The 27668-nt window shown below is 41.0% G+C and overlaps 3 protein-coding genes across 6 annotated transcripts in view; 1 reads left to right on the forward strand and 2 right to left on the reverse strand.

Annotated features, from left to right (window-relative positions):
* The window catches only part of pla2g4ab (phospholipase A2, group IVAb (cytosolic, calcium-dependent)), a 55864-nt gene extending 55530 nt beyond the window's left edge, over positions 1-334 (reverse strand). Inside the window, exon 1 of the mRNA XM_074668891.1 lies at positions 287-334. The gene's annotated coding sequence lies outside the window, so the exon portion shown is untranslated. The remainder of the gene's footprint in view (positions 1-286) is intronic.
* A 1425-nt stretch (positions 335-1759) lies between these two features.
* Positions 1760-20178, forward strand: tprb (translocated promoter region b, nuclear basket protein). Of its 4 annotated transcripts, none has more exons than XM_074667744.1 (51): positions 1760-1947; positions 2350-2454; positions 2563-2636; positions 2921-3017; positions 3116-3219; positions 3331-3495; positions 3921-4013; positions 4186-4266; positions 4445-4532; positions 4687-4827; positions 4946-5049; positions 5335-5532; positions 5778-5885; positions 6014-6240; positions 6330-6493; positions 6593-6735; positions 7143-7291; positions 7460-7622; positions 7765-7899; positions 7982-8122; positions 8312-8480; positions 8689-8855; positions 9249-9401; positions 9532-9648; positions 9928-10131; positions 10281-10468; positions 10595-10742; positions 10978-11115; positions 11201-11332; positions 11470-11600; positions 11823-12033; positions 12140-12286; positions 12424-12622; positions 12753-12934; positions 13309-13382; positions 13555-13748; positions 13855-14151; positions 14285-14439; positions 14551-14631; positions 14761-14949; positions 15039-15194; positions 16762-16855; positions 17605-17762; positions 17866-17919; positions 18053-18141; positions 18229-18338; positions 18446-18544; positions 18692-18848; positions 19068-19189; positions 19273-19368; positions 19913-20178. In XM_074667744.1, the coding sequence occupies exons 1-51, from the start codon at positions 1797-1799 to the stop codon at positions 19963-19965; spliced, it is 7095 nt and encodes a 2364-aa protein (XP_074523845.1). In that variant the 5' UTR covers positions 1760-1796; the 3' UTR covers positions 19966-20178. The 4 variants fall into 4 exon arrangements, with proteins under 4 accessions (XP_074523845.1, XP_074523847.1, XP_074523846.1 ...); XM_074667746.1 differs by having other exon boundaries at positions 18262-18338; XM_074667745.1 differs by having other exon boundaries at positions 18056-18141.
* A 30-nt stretch (positions 20179-20208) lies between these two features.
* On the reverse strand, positions 20209-27557 carry prg4b (proteoglycan 4b). The gene is made up of 14 exons (XM_074667748.1): positions 27486-27557; positions 27322-27396; positions 26877-26993; positions 26520-26642; positions 25819-25878; positions 25246-25305; positions 24875-25147; positions 23640-24671; positions 23070-23156; positions 22671-22807; positions 22421-22577; positions 22147-22254; positions 21523-21651; positions 20209-20339 (listed from the first exon to the last, which is right to left on the reverse strand). The coding sequence occupies exons 2-14, from the start codon at positions 27386-27388 to the stop codon at positions 20230-20232; spliced, it is 2460 nt and encodes an 819-aa protein (XP_074523849.1). The 5' UTR covers positions 27389-27396; positions 27486-27557; the 3' UTR covers positions 20209-20229.
* Positions 27558-27668: the final 111 nt, after the last annotated feature.

The following is a 27668-nucleotide window of genomic DNA, read 5'->3' on the forward strand; positions in this document are numbered from 1 at the left end:
CCATGTGTCTTAGTTTCACTATTATGACAAGTGCTGACAGCAATCAGCATGGCTTACTAAGGGGTTTACACAGCACTGTTGCTATAGGCAACTATACATCTTGGTATCCAGGCGTGACGGCCAAGTGTAAAAACATAGTTCTGCTGCCTGAAGCAAACATCATACTTAATACTTCTAGGGTTCGTGCTGTCTGTCTTTTGTCTCATGCAGGTATCACCTTGGTTATGAACCAATAAACCACTGTGGTATTTGTCAAAACTGGTTCAGACAGGGTCTAAATACCTACCTGGCATATGTCACCAGGGACGCAGTTAGGAAATGGCTGAAACTGGATCTGAGAAAGCAGTGAAACCTAAAATATCAAGTAGAAAGCAAAAGTCAAAGAATATAGGAAAACAAAAGTATGCTGTACACATGTAAGAAGATGTTTCACAAGTCTCAGACATTTTGTATCAAGTAGTGAAAAAAAAAGTGAAATATTACAGAGACTCATTTTTTAGCAATTTATCTGAATCTAACATTACTTTTCCCCCCCCATAAATGTTAAGAAAAAAAACACAAGAATCTTTTCACAGAATTACAAAAGTCACTATGATGGATGGATATTTTTTCAGTTACATCCTGTCTCTAAGTCTGACACACACACAAACACACACACACACACACAGGCACTCTCAAAGCTGTTTACATGGTGTTAGCGCCATCTGCTGACCGTCTTTGAACATATGGATAATCATGGTGTTAGCGCCATCTGCTGATCGTCTTTGAACAAATGGATAATCATTTGGCAAAATCCTTCAGTACTACGGAGAGATTTCAGACAGCCAGTAACATGAGTTAACTAAGATTTTGGTAGCTTTTTATCTGATGCTGTTCAAGGAGGGACGAAACGATTTGATAATCTATGTATCAGCGCCATAGGTTTCAACTGCAGGATCTATGGGGTGGTGAAATATGTATTGCAGGTGCCAATGATGTTAAATGATTTTAAATCGTGACTATTGTACTGAAAGAGATATGAGATTTACAACATGTATGTTACTTGTTCTTGAAAAAATGAACAAAGTGAATGCAAAGTACAACTAAATGAAAATTCCCAGTCTCAATTTCAACCCATTTCAAATTTGTTCATCTTGAGAGATAGAGATGATAATAGTGGATACATCAAGCATTATGATAGAAACTAAAGATAATTTCAGGTGCCTGCTCGGTGTAGCTGGTGTTAGCCACCGGTATGCAGCACATGACACAAGCAGCATGAGCTGGTGCATGTCATTCCCCTTCCCCATATTACCTGTCTCGCCATACACTGTTGTTTGTAGACAAAGGCAAAAAGTTATAAAATAATCACAAACAAATTAACAAACTTACAGCATCAGCTCGCACATGCAGTCCCAGAATCTTCTTCGTCTGTGTTTAGCAATGGCAACATATCCACAAAGCTGATATCTAGCATAGTGTTACTCAAGACATAGTAGTTAATCTTTCCTCACTTCTTACCGCAGTAATAGTTTCTGAATGGCAAAGACGAATTTATTGGGTTTTTTTCTGCAATGAGCTTAATAACTTTTAAGAAATCTATATTTATAACAGTTTGCAAGGAAACAGGCATCATGGGCAAACTAGGCAATATTTGGTGTTGAAAGTAGTTTGCATTCTGTTTGTAGTCGGGAAGTAACGTCCATGCGTTTGGTTTAGACGTTCTTGTGATTTGAAATACAAATCCCACAATGCTTAGTGAGCGTGACAAAATCAAATGTCGAACTGCGCCTGCTCCCAGAGTTGTTGTCGCAAAAATGGCGGCACTACTGCTGCAAGAGTTGGAACCTTCGGAGATTTCTAAGCTACCCAAAACTGTACTAAGTAAACTCGAGAGGATCCTTTCTGACCAGCAATATGTAATAGATTCTTTGAAAGCACAACAGGAACAATTTCGGGTCGACAACGGTAAGACAGAGCTACACATTTTGGAAACTAGCAGTCGTAAAGTGTTTTCTGTGACTCACCATGCATGTCGGTTTGACTGAATGAAGTCATAATTATTAATTAAGTTTTGATTTTATATCATATCATAGCTCCATTAGGTCGTTACTTGTTAATCCCATCCAAACGGCTTTGGAATCTTGTGATATGCTAACCCCTAATATAACGGCAGGTTGCCAGTTAGCACGATGCTAATGTTAGCTGTAGCTAGTTGCTGATGTTCCCCACCTTGCTAAACAAAAACAAGCAGTCAACAAATTCCTGAAGAAAGTGTTTATAATCTTAGATATCAGAAGGCATTTAAGTAAACAAGTTTAACCATATATGTTACATTTGTTTGTTCTTTTTTGGTGACATTCTGCACAGAGCAACACTTCTTTGAGAAAGTGAAACAACTTGCTCAGTGTCAGGAGGAGTTTCTGTCCCAGACTCAAGAACATCTCAAACTCAAAGAGGAGTTTACCAAGCTAGGTAAGGATAAACCTATGAGTAAAGCATATACTAAGCGCGACTCAGCTTCTTGACATTGAATTTGTACCTTTTTATATGACACTGGCTGTCCCCAAATGTCTCTTTCAGGGGATGAACTTAAAAGTGTGCGGGAGAAAAACAGGGAATATGAATCCACTCAAGAGAAGTTATCTTCAGAGCAAGTAAGGAAAACTTCAGTCAAGTGACAACCATATGTATGATTCTTTGTCAACCAATGATATAAATCATGGCAATTGAAAGAATACCTACTTTCAGGAGTAGTGTTAAACTCTTAGTGATTGTTTCTGTACAGTATACGCAACATATCATTAACTTTTTGGTTGAATGCTTATTTGAAAAACTTTCATTTGGAGAAAACTACTTAGGGAAATATTAACAATTTTTTCTCTCACTTCTTAATTAACAAATATATTGGACCAACCACTGAATGTTGTAATTTGCCCAGACTGTGCTATCAAAAGCCAAAGAGGAACTGGAGGCAGAAAAGCGAGAACTTCTGCGTACACTGGAAAGAAGGTCCTTGGAAGTTCAGCATTTAAATGGTACGGCATTACAAATAAAGGGGTTAGCTTTGATCAAACCATTTTATATTGTACTGCCATTTAAAATAGCAAATTGTTTTATTTTTTTGCAAAATCAGATGACTTCAGCCAACTCAGTGATAAACTGGTGGAGGTCAACACCTCTAAGCTGGCCTTACAGATGAAACTGGATGAACTTGAAGCAGCTGAAGTCAACATAAAGGTGAGCCATGGTGTTACTTTTGCATTCTGCAGGTAAAGATGGTGAACACTTGATTTATTTCTTTTTTGAATTATGAACAAACAAAAAATCAGTTGTGGCTTTTGATTTTAGTACAAAGAGAAACGTATGGAACAAGAGAAGGAGCTGCTTCATGGACAAACATCTTGGCTGAACGAGGAACTGAAGGCTAAGAGTGAGGAGCTGCTGTCTCTGTCCCGAGAGAAGGGAAACCAGATTCTGGAGCTGAAGTGCAACCTGGAGGACAAAACAGAGGAGGTTTGTCTGATTTTGTGTTCACAAAATGATACATTTCGATGCTAACAGCTGAAATACACCAGATGCGTCTGGACTCCATCTCTGCTCTGTCATAGCAACAGATCAGATAACTGTCCTTACACTGGATCCATGCTGTTGCAGTCTGTCTGCATGGCTGGTCAGTTACGTCAACACAAACACTTGGACTGCAGACGTATTTGTTGTATTTGAGTTACAGTGTTATTTTTATTACAGTGACATCTCAATACGTTAAAATTTCATGCCATTCGCCTCACATTTGGCAGCATATATTTCGGGGTCTTATTTAAGTCATCACTTAATGCTAAATACTTTGCTGCCATCAGCTTTTATGTATTCACTTGGTAATCGGTAGCGATTTTCATCTCCATACCTAAATATTTTTTTCTTTGGTTTTGTTATTTCAGCTGAGCAGACTCCAAGACCAAGTGAGTTGTTTGAAAACCTCAAATGAGCACCTCCAGAAACAAAGTGAGGACATGATCATCAAACTGAGAGAGGTATGTGTGTTTCTCACAGCCCCTGTCTAGATTGCATCTGGTCGTCTTTTACATAACAGCAGAGTTACTGTATTTTTCAACTTCATGATCCATCATGATCAACAGCATCTATACAGTAGTCAAAGTTAAGTTTAGTTATTCACATGCATGATTGGACATTTCCCATTTATAGGCCAAGGAGCAGCAAGCCACCATGGAAGAGAAGTTCAGAAACGAGTTGAATGCCAACATCAAGCTGTCCAATCTTTACAAGGTATGTGTTAAGTTTGTGACAGCAACATTTACTCCTAGCAATTAATACTAGCTGGTTCACTTTTATAAAATCTAAGCATACAGCTTAACACAAAATAGACATAATATAGAGTCTTCAGTTTTAATTATCTACCATATTGCCATTGTTCTGCCAACACTTCCCCTGTTTATGGTGACAGAGTGCAGCGGCAGATTCTGAGGCAAAAAGTGAAGAGCTTAGTCGGGCAGTGGAGGAGCTGCATAAGCTTCTGAAGGATGCTGGAGAAGGTAAAGTTTGATCAGTGCTACCATTCCAATTATTTAACACTTGACTTCTACTTTAAAGGGGATCCTTAAAATTGTGTGTGGCTTAGGAGCTTAACTGCTGACTTAGTTTATTTTCATTAGTATTTACTGGCACATTCCCTCTTCTGCCCAACAGCCAACAAGGCCCTCGAGGAGAAGTTGCAGGACATGAATGGTGCCACAGACAAAGCTGTAGCTGAGCAAAAGGAGAGAATCCAGGCTCTTGAAAAAGAGTTGGACAATGCCAATGAGCTGCTTTCAAGTTCTAAACTTAGAGGTCAGTTGATTTTATTTTGTGGGGGTCTTTTTGTTTTAAAGTTATATTTCAGAAGCCCATATTGAGACTTCATATTAACAAATACATATTGTAATATCTTCTTATTTGGGATGTTCAGGTCCTGTCAGTACAACATCTTTGCTCACTGAGGAGCAAATGACAACGATGTCTCCGACAGCTGCTGCTGTATCCAAGATAAAGCCTGGCATGAAGCTGACCGAGGTAAATACTACTTTAACCTGTGACAGAATGAGACTGCCCTGATGAGGTCACTTGGGCTGAATTTGAGGCAACGTGTAATACTTTATTTAACGCAGTGTTTTAAGCTAATTAAGGATAAAAAGGTTTTAATTTGGACGGCTGGATTCTGAGAAACTTTTTAGTTTTCTTCTAAATAGTTTGACTCGAGTCTTATGTTTTCACTGTAGTAATGACCTAACAGAACACGGTGAACTCTTCACAGCACTTTCTTTATTTTTAAACATGGTGATATGTGTGTGTTTTCAGCTGTACACAGCATATTTGGAGAGCCAGGAGCAGCTGCAGTTGGAGCGACTGGAGAATAAGCGGGTCAACAAATACCTGGATGACATTGTGCAAGAAGTGGAGGCAAAAGCCCCCATCCTCAAACGGCAAAGGGACGAACATGAGCGCATGCAGAAATCAGTGGCTAGTCTCTCCACCAAGCTGGAGCAGACTGTGAAGGTTGGTCCTGCAAACAAAAGCTGAATAAATTTAGTGAATTTTGTTTGGTTTTTCCTTCTCTATTTGTACTTGTTGTGTTGAGCTATACATGTCATAGGTTAAACCTATTTTGGTTTGTGTACTCCATAAATAGAACTTTAAATGATTTACTAATCTGCTGTTTTCACATTTTCACTTACAAAATACATTTTTAACAACAGTACACCTTAAACTCTACAGTTATTAACTATTTTGTGTTCCTTCAGGAGGTGCACCGTCTGCAGAAAGATGCTGATGAAGCCAACAAGCGTTCTTCTGTTCTGGAAAGAGATAACCAGAGGTGTGAACTTCAGCTTTCAGACATGGCTCGGCAGGTGAGCTCTCATGCTTTTATCTTTCAATTTTCAAATATAGAAGAATTCTGTTTTTCCCTTTTTTAAAAAATCTTTATTGTATCTTGATTTCTCTCATTCTTCAAGCTGTGCTTCCTCTCCCCCTTCAGATTCGCGTGCTGCTGATTGAGCTGGAAGAGGCTCGTGGAAACCACGTAATTCCCGAAGAAGAGCTTAGCTCAGCTGATGTCACTAGCACTTCAGATGTCATCAGCCAAAACTTGGTGACCTTCCGCAGTGTCGAGGAGCTTCAGAAGCAGAATCAGCGTCTTCTAGTGGCCCTCAGAGAGCTTAGTGATGCTCAGGAGAGAGAGGAATTTGAGGCTACTGGCAGTGGGTAAGTGAGATTTTATTCTAAGTTATTTTTGATCCACTGTTAAGTTATTAAAGGAAAGTATTAAAAGTTGAAAATATTACCTCTTACAGACATGGTGAGCTGCAGCAGAGTTTGGATAGAGCCTTAGCAGAGCTGGAGTCCCTGAAAGAGCAAAGAAGCCAACAGGTTAGGATGACCGAGTCCATCGCAAGGCAGAGGGACATGTGCCGTGTGCTGCTTGCTCAGACCACAGGGGTTAACTTTCCTCTGCAAGGTACAGGAAAAAACAGAAACTAATGTAAATAGTTGTAATTCATTACAGGGTAATGAATTTTCGCAGATTGCTGATTGTGTCAGTGTCTTTCTCATTCAGGGACACCATCTGAGGAATTGTCCCTGACCTCGACTCCTCGTCGCTCACCTGCAGCTATCCCCACCCCGGTGACGCCTACTGCACTTGTGTCCATGGCTACAGAGTCTGCAGAAGCTTTGGAAGCAAAGGCAGCTTTGCGTCAGGTGAGTGATAGATTGATCAGATGTTAGTTACACTGTGCACTTGATAATTTTCATCAAATAGTTTTAATTTCTTAGATTCAAGGTTTTAAACACATTAACCTTACGCCATATTGCCTACACAAAACTGTACCCAATACATGTTTTATTGTAATTGTAATTCCCCTTGTTTACCGCTAGATGGCAGTGTGTGCTCATCAGGATATTAGCTTTAGATTATCCTTGTGTTACTGATGATGCTTGGCAGTTAAGTACAGCAGTGCCACATGGGCTTGCATTTTGCAAAATTAAATGAAGTTGTCCAAGTCCTGTGTTAAGTATGTTTCCTCTGCCAATAAAAAATGTGTTTCTTGAACAACAAATCACTTTAACTCTTTTACCAAAATAAAAGTGTCTGGTTGCATTTGCAGTTGCAGGAAGTGTTCACCACTTACAAGAGGGAGCGTGTGGAGAGTGATAAGGTGCTGACCGAGCAGAATGAGAGACTCCAGGAGCAGCTGTCTGATCTCCACTCCCAGAATGCCAAGATATCCACCCAACTGGACTTTGCCTCCAAGAGGTGAGTTTGCTTGAGACAAACAGCTTTATGATGTGAACTCAATAAATGATGTAAAAAATTTCTAATTTGACTCCTATGCGGCTGTTTTTTCTGGTGAACTGCACACCTCAGGTTAAATACTGGAGCACTCAAACACCACTCATTGGAGATCTGTTTCATTACTTTCAGGTATGAGATGCTGCAAGACAATGTTGAGGGCTACAGGAAAGAGATTGCTTCTCTTAGAGAGAAGGGGCAAAAGATGGCTGCGTCCACACAGAAGCATGAGCAGACCATCAACACTTTGACTGAGGATCTGAGAGCCGCCAAAGAGAAACTGTCCATGGCTGAGGTTTGTCTTCACTCCAACATCCATTCAGTCTTTCTTTGAATGTTGATATTTGAGCAGGGCTTTGTCTGTTTTGCATTTTATCATTGCTAATAGAAAATGTAACTATCAGAGTACTTGATGTATTTCCGACCCTGCTTTTTAGGGTCGTGCTGAGAGCCTGCGTCAAGAGAGAGACATGCTGAAGCTTGTGGAGTCAAGGCTGAACCAGGAGAAAGAGACAATCCTGAGCCAACAACAAACCCAGAACCTACTGCTGACCAACCTCCAGACCATTCAGGTACTCTGAAAAGATGACAAAAGTCAACTAATTGTCCCTAATTGACACAAATTCATATTGTTTAAACTGTTGTTTTCTTTAGGCCACTCTTGACCGTTCAGAGGCTGATACACGTGAGCGTCTAAATGGCCAGTTGGAGAAACAGGAGCGAGAGATCTCTCAGCTGCAGAAGAGGCTGGAGCAAGAAGTGGAACAGCGTCACCTGCTGAGCAGAAACCAGGAAGTAAGTGTAAAACTGAATATCTGTTTTCTGTCGGTGTACGAGATTATCTCCTCTCTTTACATACAGAGGTGTTACAAAAACAGCGTATATGATCGGACTCAGACTTAAATTCATGAAACATTACCAGAAAAGACCTGAGGACTAAACAGTCTGCTCTTTGTTCCCCTTGCTGTATCATTTTATGTACAGATCCAGGTGATGGACGCAAAGAGGCAGCTGGAGACTCAGGTGGCTTTATACCAGAAAACCAAAGAGCTGCTGAATGCTGCCGAACTGGAGCTGAAAAACATGCGGCTGCAGCAAGTCAGCGGAGAAGCACGTCACATCCTGAGCTCCCCCTCCACACCCATTTTGAGAGGTTTGCACAATTTGTTGGACAGAATCCAGTTAAAGAGCCATTCAGATGTCTTAGCCACACTCTTTGAAATGCTGTGGTTTTTAACACATTGACTTTTAACAATGTAATGGTATTTTCATTAGTCCACTATAATTCCTCCCCTCTTTGAAGCACACTCTGATTGTACTGTCGTCAGACATTAAAATACATGACCTAACTCTGCTTTTAGGCCTGCATGGTTCAGATCAGGACAGAGAGGATCTGCAGGGCCGTCTGCGGCTGGCTGAGACCCGGGCAGAGGAGCTGGCAGAGAGCCTCAGAGCAGCCACATCCAACATGGAGCAGTATCGTGCCATGGCTCAGAGCCTGGAGGAGTCCCTGGAAACAGAGAAACAGGTGCAAAATAAACCAAAGCTACCTGTCAGTGTTCAACAATTCAAAAAACCACCAGGTTTAAAGATAAAATAGTGAACAAGTACTTGAATTTCTGTAAACAGAAAAAGAAGTCAGTTATGCTGAGTGTTGACAAGCCCCAACATTTTGTTTTGTAGAATCAGTATTTTCCTGGAGACAGACGTTTGAGTAATCGTTAAGGAAAATATAACAAGCCCAAATTTTACATGCTCTTCTAAACAGCTTTGTTCCACTATTAAAATGCTCAAACTCCGAGTTATATTGACCAATAATTTAGTCTAGTGAAATAAAATGTCTAAGCTTCAAAAAACTACTGATATAATAGTAATAAAGGTAACCGTGACAAGAAACTGATATTTCCTATCCAATGGCCAGGTTACAGAGCAGGCGCGCTCAACCATTGAAGCTCGTATGAAGGAGGCTGAGAAGCAGCACCGTGTACTGGAGGAGAAGCTTGCGGAGGCAGAGAAGCTGAAACAAGACATGGAGGAGCAGAAGAGGAGAGGTCTGGAGTCGATGGAGGAACAGGTTTGTTAGAACGCACCAAGTAAAATATAGATCTCTCCACAACTAATGCACTTCCTATTCATTGGTTGTACATGACATTCAAAAAGTAAGAAATCCTGTTTATTTTGGTTTTTGATGTTTGTCTGTTTAGATTAATAATCTAAGGAGAAGCCTCAGCAGTGCTGAGGAAAATCACCAGGTGGCGCTACAGAGAGTTGCAGTAGCTGAAGCCCAGCAGCAGCAGGCGCTACAAGATAATCAGGAGCAGGTAAACAGGTTTTACTGAGTGTTATAAAGTGATGGATCTCTGTGATCATGCTTATTCTTCTTGAGTCAAACAGCTTAGTCCTAAGCATATCTTGACTGCTCTGATACTTATCCTATGTGGTTCTTGTTCTCAAGTACATTTAGAGTAATTTCTGTTAAAAAAAAATCCACTATTTTTAATCTAAGATAGATTTTACCGAGTATCTCTTAACTGTCCCAGCTGTGTTGCAGTAATAAGTAAGAATATGTCAGGCCAATGTCAATTTTTCTTTTTCCCAAGGCTAAGATGGCTGCTGAAGCACAAGACAAGTATGAGCGGGAGATGATCCTGCATGCAGCAGACGTGGAGGCCCTGCAGGCTGCTAAGGCTCAGGCTCTGCAGGCTGTTGAGCTCAGACATCAGCTTGAAGAGAAAATGCAGAGGATCAGTGCTGAGCTGCTGGAGGCAAGGGTGTCCTGGGCAGAACAGGAAAAGATCCTAAAGGTTGGTTTTAGAAGGGATTGAAAAATGCATTCTATAAATGATAATTAAATATTTTAGAGTTTGCAGGTCTTTATGAGATATTGATTTGAAAAAAAATGTTTTAATACAAATGAGAATTTGCTATTTTTAATCTTAATTTTATTTTATAGGAGGAAATTACCAAGGTGGAGAGCAGCCATGAGGAGTTGCGGAAGCAGAACACTCTGCTACATGAACAGATCCAAGCATTGAGCAGCAAGATGGCTGAAAATTTACAACGTGCTGTTAATGAGAGTCCAATGAATATCTCCTTGACTGAGGAAGGAAAATCTCAAGACCAAGTCCTTGAGATTCTAAGGTGATGGATATTATCTAAAATTATTATTATTTTAAATCAAAAGTGAGGATAATTTAATCAGTGGGTAACTGATCACCTCAGAGATGTTCTTCCATGTTTCAGTTATTAAACGTCTTGTTTTTTCAGGTTTGTGCGTCGAGAAAAGGAGATTGCAGAGTCCCGTTATGAGATTGCCCAGGGAGAGAGTTTGCGTTACCGTCTCAGAGTGGAGCACCTGGAACATGAGCTGAAGGAGGTTCAGGACAGCCTGAGTGCTGCCAAGGAGAGGATGCAGGTAGGTTTTTATACCTATTGATTCTATAATTAAAAAATTTGTTATATTTTAAGTCTTAAGTTTGATCTTTTTTTTATGTTTCATTTGTTTATTTACTCACTGTCACTTAAGGAATTCAGATTAAATGATGTACACAATAATGAAATACAAATAAATGCACTTATGTGCAAACTTATCAGGCCCCCCAAAGCTATAAATATCATGTGGTCAAAAGTCTAATGCAAATTTGATGCAGGTGACAGCAAAGACCCTGGCCCAGCATGATGAGCTGATGAAGAAAACAGAAACAATGAGCATTCTGGTGGAGACCAACAAGATGCTGAGAGAGGAAAAGGAAAAGATGGAGCAAGACCTGCAGCAAACACAAGCAAAGGTATCCGTTCATTAGAGTGGTTGTGTTTTAGCAGGATTAACCCGGTCATTTTTTAGGATTTTTTTAAGTATCTCCTTTGCTCCAGGTTCAAAAGTTGGAGTCAGAGATTATGCCACTACAGCAGGCCAACTCTGAGCTGAGCGAGAAGAGCGGCGTCCTGCAGGCTGAGAAGAAAATACTTGAAGAAGAAATCAAACGCTGGAAAGCCCGTACACAGGTCTGTAAAAATCAGAAAGATCTCAGTCTGTCAAATAGACTGTTTGTCTGTTTTGTTGCATTTAATTACAAGAGTGCTTATTTTGTTGTTTTGAATTATTTCATGCTAACTAAATTCTGCTTTTTACTGCTTTTTAGCACTTGGTGAGTCAGCAAAAAGATTCAGATCCTGAAGAGTACAAGCGTCTGAACTCAGAGAAGGAGGCACATCTCAAACGTATTCAGCAGCTCACTGAGGAGAATGCAAGACTTAAAGGAGAGGTCACCAGGTGAGGGAGTGTTAATTTCCATTTACAGATTGGCAGTGTTGTTCAGGAAGACAATCTTTATGGTGAACACATTAGCTGTAATGTAGCCAGGCTTCCACCTGCAGTCATCTGAGGTCAGTTAGCTTTATTAAGTCTTGAAAGACAGTGATTTGATGATAAAACTTTTGAGTATGTATTTTTCATTCACCTCAAAAACTCTTCATGTGCTCTTCTCTCTCTTAGAAACAATAACCAGACGACATCCCTGCAGAGCCAGATGCAGAACTTGCGTGAAAGTTTAAGTAAGATATCAGAGGAAAGGAATGCCCTGAAGAATGAAGTTGCAAGTAAGACCCAGGACATTGCAGAGAAACTGCGAACTATCACCCAGGTCAAGAAGATTGGACGACGCTACAAGACTCAGTATGACGAACTCAAGGTTGAACATGACAAGGTAAGTCTTTGATCACACTTTAATAAAGTTAAAGGTTTAAAAGTTTATAATATTAGCATTAATGCTTGTTGTTTTAATGTAATCATGTTGACTGATACCCCCCCAGATGGTAGCAGAGGCTGCAGCAGGCCCATCCCAAGAAGAGGAAGCTCGTCAAGCTTCAGTCCAGGAGCTGCAGAGCCTCCGAGATTCTCTGAGCCAGGCTGAAGCCAAGATCAAAGAGACAGAGGGACAACTAGAGAACATCACCAAGGTGAAACATCCAAAGTCTCCCATGTTTTAGTTAAAACCTTTGACTGAAACGCCGTTTGATCATTCCACATGAAATAAGCTTGTCTTTTTTGAAGTTACACACATTTCATAGCATCATGTCTTCCTGGCCTGTGACAGGTGGTGACAGAGCGTGAGACTGAAGTGCGTAATGCTCAGGAACAATCCTCCAAACTGCAGACAGAGTTGACCAGGCTGAGGCAGGAGCTGCAGGACAAAGCTTCACAGGAGGACACACTGAGACAGCAGATGACGGAGAAGGAGGAGAAGACCAGGAAGGCTATTGTTTTCGCCAAGCAGAAGATCAGTCAGCTCATGAGTGAGAGTCTCCTTCATGTGATAATAAAACCCATATTTCACAGATTTGTCTTCAGTTCCTCTTTGCTTTTTAATTGAAGATTTGTTCATTTGCTCTTTTTGAGTCTGAAACCAAAGTATTTTATGTCCAGGCACCAAAGACCTTCTCCAGAAGGAAAATGAGGAGCTAAAGCAACAGCGCGAGGAGTTGGAGGTGCGAGTGAGCGCTCTCAAGTCTCAGTACGAGGGTCGTCTGAGTCGACAGGAGAGAGAGCTGAGAGACCTGCGGGGCCAAGAGCAGAGGGATGAGCAGCCAGAGGCGGGACCTAGCAAGGTGGGTCTGCTTGCTTTATCACAGTTTTTATTTAATAATCAATTAAAGTTGGTCTTAAAAGAACTTACATAATACTTGATAGTTTGACATAACTTTGTTTAAGAAAAACTTCTGGGAATTAAAAGATGTCTTACCTTGAAAAGAAGTGTGTCTATTTTTGTTGAAAATATGTGTCACCTCTGTATCATTAGATGTGAAAACTGGCTCTCCAAGGGCAGTGCCTTAAATATGTTCTTCATATTGTTAGTTTGGTCCATGAATGATAGCTCGAAGATATGTCAAAAGATATCAAGTGACTTAATCTGCAGATTATTAAACAGAAACATGACTTTGATGTTTTTTTATTTTGCTCCGTTTTTGGTTTGCATTTTCAGACCCAGGAGCAGCAGAGGAGCACTGAACAGAGACAGATCAGCCTGAAGACAACCCCAGCTGCAGATAGGGGAAGGTATGCTAAGATTAATGTTTTTCATAAGGTAGCATTGTGGTATAGAAGTAAACACCCATTTTCTTCTACCCTTGGTTGCCTTTGGTTGTCATCTTTGATTTTCCTTATGACTGATCTTTTTTGATTTTATTGTTTATTAGCATTTTTCTGTCCTGGTCTTTGTTCCTCTCAGTGCCAGCACATCTGAGCCCCCAACTGCAAACATTAAGCCAACACCTGTTGCCACAGCAAGCAAGCAGCCTGTCAATCCTGGAAACAAACCCACTCCAAGAGCAAGCATCAGACCCATGATCACTCCAGCTCCAGTCCCCACTCCAACACCCACAGCTACCGTCATGCCCACTACACAGGTGGAGTCCCAGGAAGGTAAGTCAAACTGTAAAGCTTCAGGTATTTACAAATCTGAGTTCACTCTTATTAATGGAGTTATATACTCAATGAGATAATTTTCTTTCTCTACACTCCTCTACAGCCATGCAGTCCTCTGAAGGTCCTCCTGTGGAGCATGTGACAGTGTACGGCAGCGCCAGCGGCTCTGTGCGCTCAGCCAGCCCCAACGTCCAGACCACTCTAGCCAGCCCCATGCTGACCGTGCAACAGACTCAGACACAAACACAGGCTACAGCATTCGTCCAGCCTACTCAGCAACAGAGTGTGACCCACACAGAGCCAGCCAATCAGGAGCCACCACCTGTGGTCATCGAGGCAACACCCAGCACACAGGTGGAATGGCCTTCAACGTCCTCTACGTCTTCTGTGTTTGGAACTGGTACGAAAATATAAATAAATATAGATAAATTTATTCATTTTTTTCCACTACAACTTTTAGGTCTAACTTAATTTTACAAGTCAATTTTTCCCCTGTGTCAAAAAAAAGATTTAACAATAGTAATCATTTCTAGTTTCAGCAACACCAGGAACTTCTTCCATGTCAAAGAGGCCTCGTGAGGAGGAGGAGAGCACCACTGTGGTAACAGACACAGAAACAAACCAGGAGGATTCGGCTAGGGCTCCGATACCAAAGAAGCTTCGCATCATCCAAAGAGTGGGTCCAGAGGTAAGGCAGGGGTACCATCATCTGGTTTGGTGTTTGTCATTGTCATTAATACTCAGAAAGCTGCTGCACGTTAGCTGTGGTTGTTGTGTAAATGCTTTGTTTTCTACACAGGAGGAGGTGCTGGTGGAGGACAGTGCTGAGGCTGAAGGTGTGGTGCCAACGGATAGTCAAGATGGTGCTGAGGCAAGCCAGGTGGGCCATCAGTTAATGATTCCAGATGATGACTCTAATGAAGTTAGAAAAACTAGAGCAATTTTTATGTCGGCAGTGTTGGTTAATGCTAGAATTTTAACTTGTTTATTGTAATGTATTGTTTTGCAGACAGAGGAGTTTCCAGCTCTGGAGGAAGAAGACGAGGGACCAGCAACCCAGTGCATCTCAATGGACCAAGAGGTTACCCTCAGCCAAAGTGACACTCCTGACCAACTGCAGCAGGAAGTCATCGTCATAGTGACAGACACTGAGAGCGAGGAAGAACAGGAAGATGAGGATGAAGAGGAAGAAGAGCAGGTACAAGTCTCAGCTGAGCCTTTTGAAACCTGCTCTTTGTCATTTTCTATAATGCCCACCACTCAAGACTTCACTTCTTCTGCATTTAGGACTATGAAGAGGAAGAAGAAGATGAAGAAGAGGATGATGAGGAGGACGATGAAGAAGATGATGAGGACGATGAAGGAGAGATGGGGGAGGAAGGGGAGGAGAGTAATGAAGGGAGCGGAGATGGCAATGAGGCGTATGAAGGAGAAGACGCAGAGGTTTGTCCCCTTTAATAAAAACAACTTGTACAAATCACCCTCACAGCTTTCACTTCCAGTACATCGAGTTAACCCTTCCCACGCTTACTTTCAGTCAGTGAACTATGAGCCATTTCCTGCTCATACTCTCAGTTTTTCCACATTTTCTCATTTCACTGTCACTCATTTCTTGCCCTCGTGTTGTAACTTTCTGCCCGCGTGTGTTGACTTTAGATGTTTACCTTTTTACTTGGGTCTTGGCTGCATGTATTCGGTGAAATGAGTCAGTGTCTGATGAGGGCCAGTATAAGGTCTGTAACTAAGGTCTGTAAAACACTTCTTAAGTTTTTTAAGTGATTATTGAAGATTTCAGGTGTTAAGAGAAATTTCCCATAATATCTAACAAACAACTAACTGATGCCCTTTGGCAAGAGTGAGCATTTTATCATTCAGTCCAGTTGTTACCAAAATGGGGGTCAGGACCTTCTAAGGGGTCTTGAAACACTGATAGAGGGGTTGTGTAATGCCTTACTAAATAAAAACCATCTACAATTACAACTTTTATTCCTTATAGTAGCAATAAAAATAAAATATGGGTTAAATATGTTATAAAATCATGCAAAGAGAAAATATTTGATTCGTCTTCCATATTTCCTTGTTCCATGACCCCCCAAGTGACTAAATCAGGGTAACAATGGTATCAGATTACTTAAAGAAACACAGTAATATATGCACATAGGCTGTCTATTTTACCCATCAACAAAGCAGAGTATCTCAGGATTGTGTTTTTGCCTGGTTTTGGTTAAACCTATTGGTGTATTCACACAGCGGGGGGTCACTGACTGAAAAGTTCAGGAACCCAAACTTAAGGGGCTAAAACGTTGCTTCCACTGTAATTGTGTAAACAGCAGGCCGGCATTGTCAGTGTAAACACTGATGTCATGCTCTACTTCGAGCATAGACGATACAACAGTACCGCTGTTACGATTGTCGTGGACTAGCATGTTGTGCTTGTGCTGCTGAATCTGCTGACTGTCTTTCCCATTTTTTTTGCACCTAGCATTTCCCAACATACCATAATTGGCCCAACTCTACTTAGGTGGAGATCTACCAAAAAAACACTTCTGGACAAGACAGTTATAGCGTCAACTGCAGGCCTGGCATGCTTACTACAGCGTTTTCAGTCCTTTAGAGTTTCCTTTTAAACAGATTATTTTTCTCTGCGTTTTTGTGTTTTGAGGTGAAACGTGTGCACATTTGTAGCATCAATATGTTTTACTTAAAGGAAACTGGAACATTTGAACGTTTCATCAGAAATATTTGGCCCTCTCTGAAGCACATCATTGTTCCACTTAAGCAGAAAATGAATCATAACCTATATGTGGGGTTTCCAGCTCATGCTGGAGTCTATAGAGTATGTAGCAGCCAATCCACAACTTGCTTCCTCTCATTCTGTCATCTCCCTATTTTCTTTACCTCTCATTTCTACGTCTTTCCTTCTCTCTTAAAGTTTTTATAAAGCCCTTTTAAAATTCCTCTTGAGGTCGTTGGCTTCTTTATGATTACTGTGTGTTCTTTCTTTTGTCAGGGAGCTGACGTAACAGACCCGGGAACAGAGACGGAGGAGAGTTTGGGGGCGTCTGACTCCACCCAGAGACCAGCAGATTCCCAGACACCCAGCTGTAAGATCCAGGAAACCCTGTCAAACACACATATGTAGATCCAGCTCACACTCTCCACATGCGCTCACCAAGTGTCCCGCCGTCCTATTAGATATCCGACTCTACAGGATGACTGAGAAAGATGTAATATGTTGTTGTCTGTCTGAAGGGAGGAGTAGCTGAATACAAGTAGAAGCCAAAGAAGAGGTTGTTTTTTGAAAGGGCATAGAAAGTTTGAATGGTTCAAGTTATTTTGTGTCCAAGGATAGCTTATATATTTATCTCAAACAGATTACATTTCACTTCTGGTGAAAAAAAAACAATTGAAGCTTTTCTATTGTCATCTTTTTATATTTGTTTGAAGCACAAAAGTTTTGAAAAAAATAGAATAGGAAAAAAATGATCATCTTGAGGACAAAAAAGTGACCAGGACCAGGCTGCAGAGAATATGAATAGATACTAATGTGATTATACATTTACATCTCTTCAAATTAAACCCAAATCTGAATTTTTAAGATTCTCCTATGCTATCAAAAAACTCTTCAACTCAAAAAACATAAAGAAAGCTCCAAGAGAAAATACACAATGAAGGAGCCTGGGGTAGCAAAAGTTTGACATTTTTGCCAAAAATATACTGAATTATTCTAAAAATATCAAAAAGTATCCATTCACATTACTTTATTTATCAGATTCTTGCCTCACCAAAACATTTATTTATTTTTTGTTAGCATCCAACATGTGTTTATTTGAAAACTTCTCTCTGGTTTTAGTTGAGAGTGGTGCAATAGAGGCCTTCTCTACTGAACAAATCACCAGCTCTGGTTCAAGGATGCCCCAGTCACCAAGGAGACCAACACATCAGCTGCCCCCTCGCCTTAACATCCACCCTGCCCCCTCATCAGAGCTGGGTCCTCCTGCTCAAGTTCAGGTATGAATAATAATCTGTCTTTTTTCATATAGTATTTTATTGCATAGAGCATATAACCTGTAGTTAATGAGGCATTTAAAAATGTTTGAATTTATTTCTACAGCGTATCCCTGTCCGTCGAGTCCCTCAGCTCACTCCTGGAGTGCAGAGCAGTGCTGTAAGTTCTCTATCACATCTGAAGACCTCAGTTATTTCAGAAACTATACAGATGTTACTGTTTCTTGTCTGAGGCTGATTCTCCATCATTGTGCCTTAGTATTAATCATTTTCTTTAATCTACTCTTCTGCAGCAGCACTTCTTTGATGATGATGACAGAATGGTCCCCAGCACTCCAACCCTAGTAGTGCATCGCCCTGACGGTTTTGACCAGGCAATCCAGTAAGTCTCACACACAAACGCAGAAGAAGCAAGAATATAATAAGAAAATATTAAGAAACTGAAGTATTGGTGGTTTCTTTTGGTCAGTTCCCCACATGTGGCTGGTGTTCCTCGCTTCAGGTTTGGCCCTTCAGACGACATGCCTCAGACCAGCTCATCCTCACATTCTGATCTGGGACAGCTTGCATCACAAGGAGGTACTACACAATCAACCCGTATTTATAGTGACAGTGATTCATACACAGCTCTTTGTAAGAGGAAGATGATATTTCTAAATATGGAACTATTTTTATGTCATTTTTAGGTCTTGGGTTGTATGAAAGCCCCCTGTTTCTTTCAACTCATGAGGAGGAATCAGGAGGACGCAGCGTTCCCACCACACCACTACAAGTTACAGCTCCAGGTATCTGTTTCTCCGTCAGCCTGATTAAAGGGATCGGTTTTGTTTCAGTATAGATTCAATATTTAAAGGCCCGTGAGAGATTGTTTTTTAAATTTTGGAGTGTTATCAGTCTTTACAACATAATGATAAATCTGTTTTCTCTTCCAGTAACTGTTTTCTCAGAGGCAGCTCAGTCTGACTCCACAGAGCATGCCTCCCAGTCAGTTCCCATGGTGAGCACATCCACACCAGGTCTTGTGGTGCCAGGAGGAGCCAGCACAGGGGAGGAGAGAGATGACATCTTCCTGGAGCCAGATACTGATAGGTGAAGCTCACTCTTGTGTGCCAAAATTTTAATGATGACCTAATGTCAAGAGTAATAATATTCTCAAATCATAGTGAAAGATGAGTTAAATTTGGAACTGGCTGTAGAAACTTACATATTTATAAAGTTCAGCTTTTATCTTCTAACACAAAAGTTCTTTAAGAGTATACAATCAGATTATATATGTTTTTATTAAATTTGTTATGTCCTGTTTTCCAGGCCCAGTGCAGAGGTGTCAGTTGATCCTGTGGTCTCTCAGGGAGAGGCAGAGGAGTCCATCCAAACATCTGACAAGTCCAGCCTCCCCTCCACCAGCCAGGAGCCCTCCTCCAGCTCTGCAGGTTCCAAACCTTACCATTTAATCTATTATCTTGTTTCTTCAAATTAGTGTTCCCGTCTCACAAGGGTACTGTGTTTTTTCCAGATACTAGCAGTGCCCCACCTAAACCCTCCAGACCTGGACCCAGCAGAATGCTGCAGCGCTGGCCAGAGAGCCGAGCTGGACGCATAAAGAGAGGAGGTAAGACGTGAAAGCTCTCACAGGCACATAAATGCATTAGTTATGGAGCTGATGTTGTTTCTCATTAGCATGAAACCGGTCCGCTTTAGTAGTCACATTCTCAGGTGACCAAGATCTTCAAAGGTGTTGATGCTGGATTGAATAATAAAATTAAACATTTAGAGTGGATCTCAATCAAATTATACTTTGATTACTCTTTCTTTGCCATAACTGATCTTTTGGATTCTTGTTCTATAACTTATCTGCAGTAGTTGCAGAGAACATTTTTTTGAAGTTATACATGAATTGTATGCTTGCATGTTCTACAGTATGACACGTGCTGATGATCCACACAGTCAAGCAGAGCATTTTTTAAATTTCAATACCAGTCATAACAATCGACACATATTGTTATATTACTCAGTTTATTGTTAATACAAATACAAGAGATGCAAACATACTTTTAAATTTTGTACAACCATTTACAGAACTTTTACACCAGTATAGCAAGTGTTCCATTTATTTAAAAAAAATGTTTTTTTGTCCTTTTTATCAACACCTCAAGGATTTCCTCGGTTTTCTCGGGGCAGCCGTGGCCGTGGACAATTTCAGAGATGAAGCAATGATCAGACAACTTGTCAACGACAAAAAAAAAACTTGTCATTTCCATTATAAATACATTTTAAACTTGAGTGTTTGAAGTGACTGTATTCAGATGATGTTAGAAAACTGTTCACTTGCTCCAAAGCTTGTTGTTTTTTCTTCATTTCTTTTTTAATTGTGCTTGAAAAGTACCTTTTTTGTAATCAGTTCATGTTGAAGCAGTGTGTTTTATTAGGAATGTAATAAAGTTTAAATCTACAAGAAAACATTTTTCTTTCATCACACTTTCTTGGGGCATTTGAAGATGTTGTTGCTCTGAGGAGAGGTGTTGGCTGTAGAAGCAGTAATCGCAGGACGTTCACCATCCATCCTCACTTTGTATGATTTGGCTGAAAGAGAAACAAAAGTTAATTTAGCATTTTAATTACTGTGTGGTATTTAAAATATATTTTTTGTCCAAGTTTCATCAATACATGTACTAGTTTCCATTTTAGTGAACATAAATTTGGAGTCTTCAAACAGGTCTGACTTCCAAGCTTTCAGGACATCAGATTTGACAGCTGTTGGATGCAACTCAATTTTTATTCAGTGATGAAGTTTTTCTGTTGTGAAAAACTGGACATAAAAGTTTTGCATCAACAGGAACTGCATTTTTCTTTCAACCACAGGTGTCAACATAAGAATGGAAACTTTACTGTGGTTTCTCCTTATTTCATTTAGGTCTATGGGGATGAACACCACCCTCAATGACCTTTCCATTTGCCTATAATCCTTCAACCCCACCCTGACACACATATGGTCCTTGTTAGGCCTTTCTCACATGATGTAACGGTTATAATAAAGTCTTTTAGCAGACAGAGGAGAGTTTTCCTTTTGAAGTTTAGCAACCCACTTAAAAACAAATATCTGTAAATTAAAAAGGTACCACTATTTGCTCGCATAAAAACAAGAAAGCTACTCATAATAATCTGACACTTGTGTATGGTTAATTATTCCACCATTTGCCTTTTTCCAGCTAGGTTTTCTATTTTTGTAAATTCTACCTTTTTACATTTTTTTAAATTGGGATCTTGATTTGAGATTCGCACAGTGATTGTAACTTAAAATTGTAATTGCTGGCTGACACGGGTGGAGTGTCACAGAACGATACTTCCTCGGAAAATTATGTGTAACGGTTGGATACAAGTGGTCAGTTTTCTGTTACGGAACGAAAAATATGATCTAATGAACATTTGTTTTTTAATTCGTCTTTTTCTTTGGTTGTTGACCTACTCTGTGTAAAGGTAACTTTTTTCAGATCATTTACATAAGGGGTGCGTGAATTTGTAAAGCGAACTAGTTAACATGGTGAACTGCTCCCGAATGAAAGTAACTGTTAATATGGGCGGAGTGATATAGAACGAAACATCTTGACCGCGAATATAAAGCATGCTTGATGGTGAGGTAACAGTTGTGTGACTGTTGCCGTTGTTGTTCCTGTGCCCGAAAACCATCCACATCTCACAAAAGGTCAGTTATGATAAATTAAGTTTACTGTTGTCAATAGTATGTACCAATATTTCAGAAACTTACATCTTGAGAAGACGTAGTATTTGTATCCCTCTGGTTCTCTGGGGCTGGGGACTGAAATAGCAGACGTGATGGTGGAGGGGAAACCTCTCCAAGAAGTCCGAATGTTGATGGTTGGCCCAAGAGCAGATACTGGAAACAGGAATGGAAAACAAGTGCCTTTTAATATTCTTATGATCTACCACATACTTCCATTTTTCATTTTTCATTTACACTTTTAACTCTTCAATAGGGCCATGAAAGGCTTTTGGATGACCTCCTCTTGCCAATTATTTACAGGGAATAGACCTCGCTGCCCCTCACAAAGGTATGACTCATTTTTTCGGGGAACTATGGCCTTTGTGATGTAACTGAAAACATGTTTACTTGAGAATGAGTAAAACTGTTAAACCCTCAGCAAACAGCCAGTACACACCTCACTGTTAAAGTTTTACGTGACCACACACATGAGGGAAATACAGATAGTTTAAAGTTTACTATTGGTCTACCTTTAAGAGATTTAACATTCCCCAAAAATGCTTGGAACATAAAAAAGAACAAAACAGGGACCAAAACATAAAACTCCATATGTTTAAAGCATTGCAAACTGATTAATTTGGCCTTCCCTCGTTTATTATTTCTACTTACCTGCTTGTCGGACTACCCGGTTTTTGACTGTGTAAATGGCGTACTGGGGTTTCCTGCCACACTTAGGACTGGTGCCAAACTGGTATGAATATTTCTGTACCGTTCCTCCTGAAAGAACCAGACAAGTTATTTCAGGATCATTCATTTTGACATGAACAGCATGAAAAGCAATATTTATCCTGAAAAAGAAGAAACTGTGTGGAAAAACTGATGATAGTAGTCTTCTAGATTAAATTAGTAATCTGTAATCGATTCTCTGGCAGCAGTTCATCACCTCTCTTGAAAAAGTAAACTGACTCCCTCCTCCTCTGGTATTGAGGTACAGACAGAGCAGCTGTCATGTGGCCCCTAAGCCCATCAAAGCCTGTTTCAACAGCCATTGGATAGCCAGGGTCCAAAGCATCATTTTCAAATCTCCAGTACTGAGACCCCTAAAAGATTGAAAACCAAGTACAGGCAAATAAGCAATGATAAAAATGTGCAAGATTGGAAAACACTGGTTTCAATGAAATCAATAAATCTACCTTGAAGATGTATGTTTTGCCCTGGCAGTTGCAGCGGGTGAACACTGTGTCGATTGGGGATGGGACACCCCACACTTGTGTGATACCACGTGCTGGACCTGGCACCCTGTTTCTGTCCAGAAACCAGAAGAAGTGCCCTAAAAGAAATAACAGCAATGTATAACAATGAATGAGAATGATTTATGGTGGATCTAAATCACTTTTGAGTGAGCTGCTGAACCTTTGAAACGCAGAAGATGTCACTGACACTGTTTTTTGATAGAAATTTGAAGTAAAAAATATTACACAACTTCCCTCCACTCTCTCTTATTTGTACTCAAGTGTTATATGAAACACAGCAGGATACAAATCACAGGTCTAATAAACGCTTCAAATCAGCTGCCAGCTGCTGGCTCTCACCTCTGAAAACCACTATTGTGCCATTCCTCAATGTGGTGACTCCACTGACCGGCCGCCCACTACACAGATTTGTATCATTGCTGTCATCTGAAGAAAAACAAGAGGCATGTTTTTAAAGGAAACCATGTGTTTGAATACACTAGCATTAAAACAGGGGAACCACATAATTACAGACTAAGTTACGGGGTGTTAAACGTAATTTTGTGCTCCAGGAGCAGAAAGAACTTAAATTTATTCCGTTTTCTAAGCATTTAGGCCTTATTTCCATTTTTAAATGGCTGTTTGGTTCATTTACAGTGTGGGAAAGCAGCCACCTCTGTCACTTAATATAATGTGGCCATGCTTTAAAGGAGGTTTGGTTGATCCAGAGGCAAAGTGAAAAACAACCAGGCTCATAAAGCAGGCTGTGAAGCCAGGCTGCAATAAATATGAGCCAAAAGCTGGAGGCCTCCATTTTTGGAGTGGTGTAAAAGTCTTGTGAAATGGACTAGATGCTACAGGAGGCTACAGGCCTGAGGATTTCTCTTCGTTTCTCTGAACCATGAAGTTCGTCTTCGGGGTCCTTCTTACCTGCTTGGTAGTCTCTAGGATCGTCTAGGGTTTGGTGAGTGTCCAGGGGTTTAGCCTCAGGCTTGGTGCTTGGTCTATTCAGAGCTGGTTTAACTGGCACCGGTAATGGCTTGAATACTTCAGGTTTCACCTGGGGTTTTGAGGTGGTCTCTGTTTCTCTAGGTTTGGTTGGGACTGGGGTGAGATTAAGTGGATCTGCTGTTGTCCCCTCTAGTGGAACATCCACTGTAGCGTCATCCTGCTCTGAAGCTGTGGCTGTTGGGATGTTAGTGGCATCAGGTTCAGCTGGCAAACTGGAATCTGTAGGGGAGACACTGGCGAGGGAATCTCCAAGCTCTGGCAGAGAAGATGGAGCGACTGTTGGGTTGGCTACTGTGGTGGCATCATCTGGTCTGGGGACTGACATGGTTGCAGTTGGACTGGGTGTTGTGTCCAGGGCTGATGTGACAGGGCTGGTGGAGTCTGCAGAGGAGTCTTTTGTGGGTTTTGTGGATACTGAAAGCTCAGTTGGGCTGGAGGTCGGGGCTGTTGTAACATCTGGTCGGTCACTGGAGATGACAGTTGGGTCTGCATTCTGTGCACCAGGAGAAACACCACTGTCAGGCGGCACCTCTGTCTCGGGCTCCGGGATGTTGGGGTCAGGAGAAACGTCACCCTCGGGTGGCACCTCTGTCTTTGGCTCCGGGATGTTGGGGTCAGGAGAAACACCACTGTCAGGCGGCACCTCTGTCTTGGGCTCCGGGACGTTGGGGTCAGGAGAAACACCACTCTCAGGGGGCACCTCTGTCTTGAGCTCCGGGATGTTGGGGTCAGGAGAAACACCACTGTTAGGCGGTACCTCTGTCTTGGGCTCCGGGATGCTGGGGTCAGGAGAAACATCACCCTTAGATGGCACATCTGTGTCGGGATCTGGGCTGTTGGGGTCAGGAGAGTCCCCTCTTGGTGGCTGTACAGGTGAGGATGGTTTGCTGGAGACAGCTGCTGTTGTAGGCGTAGGAGGAGTTGTTCCTGGGGTTGTAGGATCATTGACTTCTGGAAGAAAAACACAATAATGAACTCTTGCATTCAAATTGGATGTATAAAAACTGCATCATGATTCAAGCTGACAAATAAAAAACAAATGGTAGAATGTAAAAATATGTTGCACTGAGAAGGAAGAAAGCACCGGATTCACAGATTTTTCCAGGACAATAGTTTCTGACAGAGTAACCAGACTGAGAGAATCTTCCACATACCTGGACTGTTAGTGGATACTGCTTCAGTAATTAAGGAGGGTGTATTCGGGCTGTCGCTGGCCTGTGTAGGCTCATCTTGAGAAATAGTCGTCTGTGTCTGAGAGGCTTCAGTTACTGCCTCTTTGATCCCTGCAACATTTGGGTTCTGGGTGGGTTCAGCTGAAAGTTGGTCTGATCCATAGCCACTGGTGCTCTCTGGGATTGGAGTGACCCCTGGGTCCATCGGGTCATTGTCAGAAAAGTCATCATCAGGGAAAATGTCTCCAAATATATCTAAAGGAATGTGAGGAAAGATGAGCACCTTGACTCTTGTGAAACTTTGCTTAAGTGAAGAATTTTTATAAATACTTTCTGTATGTAACATCACTCACCATCACCAAGTGCATCTTGAGGATCTGTAGTTGGGCTGACCTGGGGAATTAAATGGTCATCTGAGGGCGAAAAAGGCAAAATTAAACATGAATGTAATAATCACATTTTAATCAAAAGCAGCTCTGTTTTTCCTGCATTTGTTTGCCGATGCATCCACTGTGACTTTTCCGGTCGGAAATGTTTCCACATCTCTTTAGATGTAAGAGTATCTCCACCTACAGAACTTATTCCCCGCCAACTAGTGGATTAAAACCTCCAAGAGAAAGTTCTGTCATCTTTTCTTGGCTTCATTTAGAGCTTTCCTCTCTTGCGACTGAGCCTGTGCCCATAACACTCCTACACACTCATGACAACACTGCTCCCTTGTCTTCCTTTTGGCCAGCGAGGCTTGTACTCTTGGCTTGTTCTGGTTCTGGTTTGGCGTCTGAACAAACTAAAAGCAAAACAGCCACTGTACTCAGGTTGACTACAGTATCCTCCTGCTGTTTTCCTGAATAATGTCTCGTTATTCTTCTGAATTAAAAATCTGGATAAATTAGTCAAAGTGTGAAATATTTCAAATTGTAAGTTACCTGCATTGTCTCCTTCGCTGAATGTAGAAGACTGATCTGCTGCTCCACTCACAGGTGGTTCTGTGGGAATGTTAAGGAATACATATGAGAAAATAAAACTTGTAAAATTCAAGTATTCTTAAACATCATATTTCTAATAATTAAGAAAAATGTTTTTCTAAGTCACATATACCTTTTGGTTTGTAAATATTGTCATTATCACATGAATTAGTCTTCCCTGGTGCTGTTTCACCTGTTGCTCCACTGATTTCTGCTGTGATAGTTACCAAGATAGAGATAGATTGTCAAATTTAAACCATTGCATCAGTGCAGACTACTGCATGCAATGCATGCTGCTCCACATGCTGGTGGACATGCTGGTTTTCTGTATTAGATTCTTCCTTCTGTCATACTTCCACATCACCTTCCATGCACGTGTGCAAGTCACGATGTGCTGTGAGACTTAGAAACAGGGGCAGCTAGGAATGGTGAAGACTTTTAAAATCTGCTGCCATGCAGTCACATGAGCATTCCTGTGTGTTTGTACTGAATATAAATTTCTCCAGAGATTTGAGACTAGTTTATGCAAAATATTTGTCATCCTCTTAACCTGAAGGGCAGTTTCATAACTTCATACTCCTGATTATGAATGTGTGAAGGGAAATCTCTGACCATGCAAACCATAAAACACACGCTCGCACTCATGCTGGAAGAAGGCTCACCTGCTGCATCGCAGTGCTTGTTGTAGTCCGAACAACACTGTTTGTACTTCACACAGTCAGCGTCACAGCTGCACAGCCGGCCTCTTTTAAAAGACTCTCCACACCGACCCTGGCACGAGTCTCCTGTTGAACAAAACCCAATAAGTTTTAGCAAAACAGACCCACATAAAACTATTGATTTCAAAATAAGATCATACTTCAGTTTAATTGTAATGTCAAGGAAGTAACATACATGTTCTCTGGGGAAAAACCAGTGCAAACTTGTTAAATCAGTCACTAAATTAGACATAAAAAACATTTTTTTTTGTTGAGTGTGATGTGAAGACTTGGGATCATATCCAGAGGTAACATTCTTACTTGTTGTGCATCGAGCTTCAAAGTCTTTACAGCACTCTCCATATGACAGACAGGTATAATCACACTGGCATATGTAACCTCTGTAGTACTCTGCACCACACCGGCCTTTGCAACTCGCTGTTTATGAGACATAAAAACACAGAACAAAATCCTTCAGAAAATAAAGTCTGTACCTTTAAAGATTTCACCATCTTTCCCTCCAGTAACTCAGAGTACTTCAGGACACAGTCTGTAAATAATACGACCATGCCATATATTGATTTTTGAAGTCAGCTAACTATTTATCAACAGAGTACACATGAATGGGTACAAGCATAGAGAATATGTGCTTTATTCCAGGAATGCCTCTGTTTAAAGATAGATATCTGACAATCAGTGCCAAAAGAATACTTGTCAGTCAAGTTATTTCCAATAAAATAAAAGTCTATGAAATAATTGTACTCACTCTGAGCAGCACTAAACGTTAGGGTACAAAGTAGCAGAACAGCAGCACAGAATGTTGTGGAAGACATCCTTCAATCTGAAACAAAACATCAAACACAAACAGAGCAAATAACTCAGATTTATTCTTTCTACTTTCATGCCTGAGTAAAGTATTAAATAACCCACCTTGGCTGAGCGTCCGTCAAAATCCTGCTGGAGGTTTGTGTCTGCTGCTTTTTAAAGGCTCCAAGAAACCAGCTGACTTCCTGTTAATTGACGGATCCGGTCTAATTAAAAGTGTGATGATCTCACAGCGGGCTGAAGGGAGGGTCCTCCAGTCCGGCCACACCATAGGTCTAGACTTCATGA

This window comes from Halichoeres trimaculatus, unplaced genomic scaffold (genome assembly GCF_033239565.1).
Source record: "Halichoeres trimaculatus isolate MK-OKI-2021-1 unplaced genomic scaffold, fHalTri1.1 fHalTri1_scaffold_4, whole genome shotgun sequence".
In the NCBI taxonomy this organism is placed as follows: Eukaryota; Metazoa; Chordata; class Actinopteri; order Labriformes; family Labridae; genus Halichoeres; species Halichoeres trimaculatus.

What these genes read in the sequence shown, in the direction of transcription:
- prg4b (XM_074667748.1), bottom strand. Translation starts at nt 27,388, where the DNA reads ATGTCTTCCACAACATTCTGTGCTGCTGTTCTGCTACTTTGTACCCTA. An exon ending in AACGTTTAGTGCTGCTCAGA is followed by an intron (nt 26,994 to 27,321) that starts GTGAGTACAATT and finishes TCTCATAAACAG; the next exon opens with CGAGTTGCAAAGGCCGGTGT. An exon ending in CAGCGAAGGAGACAATGCAG is followed by an intron (nt 25,306 to 25,818) that starts GTAACTTACAAT and finishes TTTCGCCCTCAG; the next exon opens with ATGACCATTTAATTCCCCAG.
- tprb (XM_074667744.1), top strand. Translation starts at nt 1,797, where the DNA reads ATGGCGGCACTACTGCTGCAAGAGTTGGAACCTTCGGAGATTTCTAAG. An exon ending in CCAACCTCCAGACCATTCAG is followed by an intron (nt 7,900 to 7,981) that starts GTACTCTGAAAA and finishes TGTTTTCTTTAG; the next exon opens with GCCACTCTTGACCGTTCAGA. An exon ending in TGCTGAGCAGAAACCAGGAA is followed by an intron (nt 8,123 to 8,311) that starts GTAAGTGTAAAA and finishes TTTTATGTACAG; the next exon opens with ATCCAGGTGATGGACGCAAA.